This window comes from Setaria italica, chromosome VI (assembly GCF_000263155.2).
Source record: "Setaria italica strain Yugu1 chromosome VI, Setaria_italica_v2.0, whole genome shotgun sequence".
NCBI classification, from domain to species: Eukaryota; Viridiplantae; Streptophyta; class Magnoliopsida; order Poales; family Poaceae; genus Setaria; species Setaria italica.
Genome location: NC_028455.1, coordinates 25,872,507 through 25,880,195, shown reverse-complemented (window position 1 = coordinate 25,880,195; position 7,689 = coordinate 25,872,507). Strand labels below are relative to the sequence as shown.

General features: G+C 43.3%; 1 protein-coding gene across 1 annotated transcript; it reads left to right on the top strand.

Moving 5' to 3' along the window:
- The first annotated feature begins 2,369 nt into the window (after positions 1-2,369).
- Positions 2,370-6,518, top strand: LOC101768178 (homeobox-leucine zipper protein HOX5). The gene is made up of 3 exons (XM_004973376.3): positions 2,370-3,050; positions 3,125-3,507; positions 5,841-6,518. The coding sequence occupies exons 1-3, from the start codon at positions 2,921-2,923 to the stop codon at positions 6,168-6,170; spliced, it is 843 nt and encodes a 280-aa protein (XP_004973433.1). The 5' UTR covers positions 2,370-2,920; the 3' UTR covers positions 6,171-6,518.
- The last annotated feature ends 1,171 nt before the right edge of the window (positions 6,519-7,689 follow it).

The window sequence follows — 7,689 nt, the reverse complement described above, 5'->3', positions numbered from 1 at the left end:
TTTTTAAGAAAAAGAAACATGGGCTTAATCAGGGCATATGTGATTTTGGTTATCAATAACAAGATGGTTTACGAGATTTTGGTTATCAATAACAAGATGGAGTAACAATTATATTTGTACAAGATTAGGTCTCATATGGATGCAAGTGAGAAAAGCCACATCAAAGCCGGAGTGAAGAGATGGTCGAATTGGACAAGTTTCATATCTTTGTCCACGTTGTGTTTGTGCCCGGTGATTTTCAAACGCACAAGAGCTTATGACCTAGTGATTTTTGTTCAAGCCAGATGGTACGACGGAAGGGTGTACACGTTGGAGTGTTTCCCATGTGTGGTGCGCAAAAAATTAACTTCAACGTAGACTTCCAAAGACATCCAAGCCACCCAAGTGCTAATGGTGAAGATCCAATGCAATTAACACAAGATAGCGAGTGATCAGTGCGATGTCCATCTTTGCGCCACAAGCTTGAAACCCACCTTACGTGTGTGGTGGGATCAAGAGTCTTTACCAAGTTGCTAACCGGGAGCTTAATCCTTTATGGATATATATTCTTCAACATGGACCAGGAGTGGAATTCAATCCACCAACACCATGGCCAAATAATCTCTTGTACATGCTCTCTTGATCATCCTGTTACTTCATTCATTTACTCTCAGCATTTATGTTTCCGCAATTACTTTCTTACAGTGACACTCTTACGTTTGTTTCCTAGAATTGTTCTGTGTGTTGCTAGGATGACATTGGATAAACTTAGCACATTAATTTAGATGGTCCTAATTCAACCCCCCCTCCCCCCCCCTCCCCTGATCCCTACAACCATCTACTGAAGCCTTGCTCTACAATCTCTCCTATGTATTCTTTATGCGACTATGCCGTCTACCTTCATTCTCAAGGGGATTTTGTTAATTGGTTGGTGCATGTAAACCATAATGTTAAGTTAGTAAGTTTTGCTAATACAACTTTAAGAAAAATTATTGCATCCCTACTCGAGGTATACTACATATGTAAGACATGCGGTGAATGAATCTTCTCTACATTATCATGATTATGTCATGCAACTCTATTGCACCTTGTAGTCGATTTCATTAGGTTACTGCTATCTCCGTCCCACGAAAAGTACAGTACAATTGTAGGGCGTCTTTGGCACCTAGCCACAACATGTCACGCCGCTACTGAAGTTGCGGCGCCAAAAATCGGTGCCACAAGGTGTGGCAAGAATGCAATCTATTTTTAACTGGCATTCCTGTGGCTGCACAACAACCAAGCAGCAGCCAGTACATTGTGGCGCCGCCCCACCTACGGCGTGGCAGGTGGTGGCTGGCAACCAAGCAACCCTGATGTTTTTTGGACATATTAGTATTATTGTCAAATGTCCTTATACCTTTATTGATTAGCTAAGAGCATCTCCAGGAGTCCCCGATAAATATTTCCTAATAACTACTTAAGAGGGATATCCCAATATCACTTTCATCGTTATTGGGAGAGTTGCTTTTGTAGTCTCTCAATAATCTCATCCCAATCCAACTACCGTACTGGGAGAGTCACAAATCCTCCTTTACTTAGTACTTAGGGAGAGTTAGGGTGAATTATTGGGTTGTCCCAATAACCCAATAATTATTGGAAAAAGGGAAAGGTACAGGGAGACGGTTGGAGCACTATTTTCTTATCAATTCTCCCAATATAGTAGTTGGATTGGGGGAAGTGAGACTGCTGGATATGTCTACCTCCACCTACTTAGGTGTGTCGTTTTTCGTTGGCATAAACCATGACATGCAAATTTGTTCCGGCCACTTGAGTAGGCATGCAAGGTAATTAAGTATGTCGAACTTGTAGTCCAATTCGTAAGATTTTACTCTTTGTGGGACTTTTTTTTAAATGCTAAATTGCAGTTTTCTTTTATGGCATAGTAGTCTTGCAATCAATCAAATGTTTCAAATACCAGAAAGTCTTTCAGTCAAAATCTATAGCCTTCTCAAACATGTCTATAAAAGCTAAATGTTGCTTGGAAAGAGTCTACCCCAACTTAGGCCCTGCATCACATGAGTCTGAGGTGAGAATCTATTTCTTTTTCTCTACCGGTTGCCAGCACGCAAGAGATGAACAGGTGTGTCCACATGTCGAGTTCTCCTTTGAAAAAGAAAATGCTTTTCAAGCAAGAAAAGTCAACAACGTAATTAACAAAACTGCCCAACCTTAAACCTCGGTTACGTGTCCGCGATCCGCCATCAGAGGCTGCCTAGATCCCAAAATTAATATTTCTCCACTAATCCCCCAATTAGGAGGCAGCATCACATCCTAACAGAAGGGCGTTTTCGTCAATTGCCCACCTACCCAATGTCCCGCTCGCTTCCTATAAATCCCGCCTCCCCTGACGCTCTCAACTTTACCCGCAAAATCCAGCAAAAAAAAATCTCGAATAAAAAGGAAAGGGAGGAAAAACAAGGAAACTAGCAGCGGCATCCACCACCGGAGCTCCCATCATCGGCCCATCCCTCTGCGTCAACCCCCTCCACGAAAATTCTATTTGCAGTCCAGTCCCTGGCCGGCCCGGCCGGCCACCGGAGGGAGCCGCTCGCCGGAGGAATCCACCCGTGTCCTTCAACTACGGAGGGGCCATGGGGTTCTCGCTGTACCCCATGAAGACGTCCACGCGCATGCTCTGGAGCACCAGCTTCTTCCGCCATAAGCTCGCCTCCTCCTCCTGCTTCATCTGAGCCGGCCAGCCCACCCGCCCTCGATCGCCCCGGCGGCCGCGATTTCTAGCAGACGTTGGAGTGTGTGCGCGCGTGCGTGCGTGTGTGTTTGTGCGCGCGCGCGCGCTCGTGTGGGTTTCGTTTCGTTCTTTGGGAGGAGAAGGGCTAGGAGAAGTTTCATAAAAGAAAGGGGGTGCTAGGAGAAGGGGAGGGCGCGAACAGGAATCAGCATGGATCCGGGCCGCGTCGGCGTCGACTCCGGCGGCGCGCGGCGGGGCGGCGGCGGCGGCGGCGGCGGCGGAGCGCAGATGCTGCTCTTCGGCGGCGGGGGCAGCGCCAACAGCAACGGCTTCTTCCGAGGTGCGTGACCGTGACCGACCATGGCCAGATCTGGGATGGGATCGCCGGTTCCTGAGCGCTCCGGCTGCTTGCAGGTGTTCCGATGGCGGTTCTAGGCATGGACGACGCGGTGCGCGTGGGCAAGCGGCCGTTCTTCACGACGCACGAGGAACTCATGGAGGAGGAGTATTACGACGAGCAGGCGCCGGAGAAGAAGCGCCGGCTGACGGCGGAGCAGGTGCAGCTGCTGGAGCGGAGCTTCGAGGAGGAGAACAAGCTGGAGCCGGAGCGCAAGACCGAGCTCGCGCGCCGGCTGGGGATGGCACCCCGCCAGGTGGCCGTCTGGTTCCAGAACCGCCGCGCGCGCTGGAAGACCAAGCAGCTCGAGACCGACTACGACCGTCTCAAGGCTGCCTACGACGCGCTCGCCGCCGATCACCAGGGCCTACTCGCCGACAACGATAGCCTCAGGGCACAGGTAGCTGCCTCATCACCTCGTCTCGCCTCCATGGTTAATCGGTTTTCGCTTGCAGTAATTAGCTTGGTCGCCGGCTCGCCGCTGTAGATCGGAGCACCTAGCCTAGGGGGATCGAATAAGTAGAAAATGTCATCCAGATCCTTGAACTTGTAGGTATTGACCACTTGATTATTTAGCTGTCATGAATTGAGCTACAGTTTTTGTGAATGGTCCTTAAGCTCCACGTTAATTTCTACTTGGTACCATTGGGTGCCTTATAGCCTGTAGTTCCATGTGAATTGCAAGCGCTGGAGTATCCCTAGGAACTAGAATTAAGATTTAGGAATAAGGAATATGTGTTAATTTCTAATAAGGAACAAGGAATTGTGTGTCAAATTAGTATCATCGGTGCTACCAACATATTACTGAAGCATGGGCTGTAAGAGGAACATACTCTGGGAACATAGTAACTGTCAACCATTCGCCCAAAGCAATAGAAAAACTTAAATATTCAGTAGTCTTACTATGGTTCGTAAGTTCTTTCCAGCGTATGAATTTAACTCTTATCATAAAACTTTGTCAACTTGTTCTTTCTGTAAAGACAAATGAAGACCACTTTAAGATTACAAGGACTTGAGGGTTTTACTAGGAAAAGGTAGGTCTTGGAATTCAAATATTCTGAAAGGCCGAGGGCCTCTGTGCAAGATGTTGCCTTCCCATGATAGGCTACTGTTTGTAAAATTAAATAAGATGCCACTTTTGTCGCCTTCAATTTGGCCATAGGTAGTCATCAGCGGCGACCCACTACTGTATGTATTTTAGCTATTATACAATTTAACTCCATAGTGCTTAGGAATCTTGGGTACCTATCGTTCACCTGATCACCTCCCAAGTCTAAATCCGATAAACTACGCTAATCTATGTGATGTGAAAGAGTTAACTACTCTAATCTATGCATCACACCTTTAGAAAGACATAATTTGCTTAATTGTTATTTTCTGTCAACTGTTGTAAGAAAATATTTATTGCCAAATACTCAATCCTATCGTAGGCAAATGTATTGTCTTTTCTAATTTTAATCAAAATAATTGTTTACTTTAGACTTTAATGCATATAAGAACAATCTCATCATCAGCAAATGTATCATGTACAAATACTTATTAAAATGAACAATCCTTAAACCTACTATGTTTTCAGATGTCTTCAGTAGGGCTAAATCTTTGAGAATAAAAATGGATTTAAATCTCTAGGCCAGATCTTGGGGCAGATGTGTTCTATAATTCTACATAAAGATGTCAAGATTAAATGAATCTCATTCGTAAGACACAAATAAAGATGAACACTGAAATGCTGCAATCCTGGCTAAAACTATGTGTTTTGTTTTCCATATGTCCCGAATATTAGCTGGATCTTTTTTTTTTTGCTGCTATAAATATGCCCACCTATATATCTATTGCTTCTTGAGAACTGAAAATATTGCAACTGATGTGTATGGCATTAGCCACATTTATGCTATCTTCACTAGATGCATCCCCTTTTATAATCCTTTGAAATTTGAATATGCGTCACCTTACGTAGAACTGCCAAAGATACAAAGAAAGATAAGCACCGAAATGCTGCAATCCTGGTTAAACTATGTGTTTTTGTTTTCCAAATGTCCCGAATATTGGCTGGATCTTATTTTTTCTCTGCTATAAATATGCCAGTGCTTCTTCAGAACCTAGATGCATCCCTTTTTATAATCCTTTGAAATTTGAAATTCTTCGTCTTACGTAGAACTGCCAAATAGATGGGGACTAGTTGGACCAACTAATATATTGTTATATTCTGTACTCAGATCAGATTCTACTGATTACCATAACCTATGCCATTTCAAATACAGAATACTACCTGGGAAATAGGATATAATACAGAATGTGCTGCAGTTGTGCCGTTTCAAAAAGGGCTGATCTATATTTGCTAATTTCCACTGTTAGCTTGTCTAGTAGGAGTACTGTTTTTGGAAATGACATATACAGAAACACTATGAGCTTGCACCATGCAATTAATTTTGTTTAAGAGAACAATATGAACACTGTCAGTGATTAGTGAGTATGTGCAAAATATGTGTTAGAAGCCATTAACTCTTTCGTAGGCCTTTTTAAGGCATACTACCACAGTTTATCGTTCGTACCATTGCTATTCCACCTAACTATTTGATCGTCACATGCTTTTTCTTAAATGTAAATGTACATAAAAAATGATAGACCCAGAGGTTGCATGTGCTGATGCATGGTTCTCATTTATCAGATCAGATCACAATGCCTGCTAAAATCGATCACAGCGATTGGCATAATTAACAATGTCTGCAACAGGTGGTCACCTTGACGGAGAAGCTGCAAGGCAAGGAGACATCCCCGTCAGCTACCAACGCTGCCCAAGAGGCCGACGATCTGGACGAGCACACTGCTGCGTCAGGCACTGAGAAGCTGCTGGCGCAGCAGCTCAGGGACGACCTCCTCAGCAGCGGTGACTGTACTGGCCATGGTGTCCTCTCGTCTGAGGAAGAGGATGGTGGTGTGGTCAGCGACGAGGGCTGCAGCTTCCACCTTCCGGACGCCTTGTTCGCTGCCGCCGAGGTCATCCACCACGGCGCGGAGGAAGCACAGCTTTTCAACTGGACCTCCTGGTACTGGAACAACTGATCGGTGGATGGATGGATGGATCCATGCCAAATTTGCAAAGGAGCAAGTCCCCTCCTGGTTTCGAGCCTTTTCTGCACCGCATAATTACTGTGTTAATTATGTGCCGTCAAAATGTTTTTATATCAAGTGATAATACAGTACTGATGTTGTTGTAGGTTAATGGTTTTGAAGATTTTGTATGTTCATACAGAATAATATGCTTTGAACATGAGAGTTGAAAGGTTGAAATAAGTGGACGTGTTGACCTGTTGTGCAATAGCAGGCCTCTTGTTTTGTTTGAAGAGTTTTTATGTTGGTTTACACATGAATGCATATCCAACTTGGCCCTGCGAGGCCGTGGATAAGGTATACACGGTGAATGAGACATAAAGGTATATCCAACTTCTGACCTACATTTTTGTGTATGTTTAGAAAATGAGTTTAGTATCTTCTTTGTGCTACTCCATCCTAAATTGTAGGTCATTTTGGTATTTCAAGATCTATAGTTTTAGCAAAAGTTATGAATCTAGAAATGCTAACACGATTTACAATTTGGAACGGGTGGAGTATTGAATATTTTCCATTGGAAAAATGATGATTTCTCTCGTGCCATCAACTAAGGACGTGTTTGGATCAACTAAGGATGTGTTTGGATCCTTGGGCTAAAGTTTAGCTCTTGTCGCATCGAATGTTAGCATCGGGCTAAAGTTTAGCTCTTGTCGCATCGAATGTTCGGATGCTAATTAGTAGGACTAAACAAGGGCTAATTATAAAACTAATTGCAGAAGCCCTGTGCTAATTCGCGAGATAAATCTATTAAGCCTAATTAATACATCATTAGCAAATGGTTACGGTAGCACCACATTGTCAAATCATGGATTAATTAGGCTTAATAGATTCGTCTTGCGAATTAGCTTCCATCTGTGCAATTAGTTTTATAATTAGATAATATTTAATACTTTTAATTAGCATCAAACATCCGATGTGATAGTAACCCTTAAGAAACAAACACCTCCAAAGTTTCTTTCATGGCAAAGGCAAGGCATAAAGGAAATGCTCCAAAGTTTCTTTCATGGCAAAGGCAAGGCATAAAGGAAATGGTTGTAACGAGGGACCATGCATTTCTCTATGCGAATCGTGTCATTTTTTTTAATAAATTTGTAACTCTGAGCAAAAACAAAGGCATCATGCTTGAAACCATAGCTTGATAGCGCTCAACAAAGGAGTGATTTATGTTAATTCGCTAGCTTTGGAAGCCGGCATCAGCATTTTTTCCTGCTGTCTTTTTGTTCAAGCAATTCGTCTTCCTCAATTATTGGTTTCTATAGCTGGGGAAATACTAGTTACCATAGACAATTAGTCGTTAGATTTTCCAATGAAATTTTTAACTCCTTGAGCTTGAAACTAGGAAGCAACATGCTGGAAAGCCATGAAGCCATACACTAAAAATTTGACCAATTGTTTATTTATAAATATTCTAATCGGTACTTATGGTGTAGGCAAACTTGCCATAAAACATTTTGATAATATTTAGATTTTG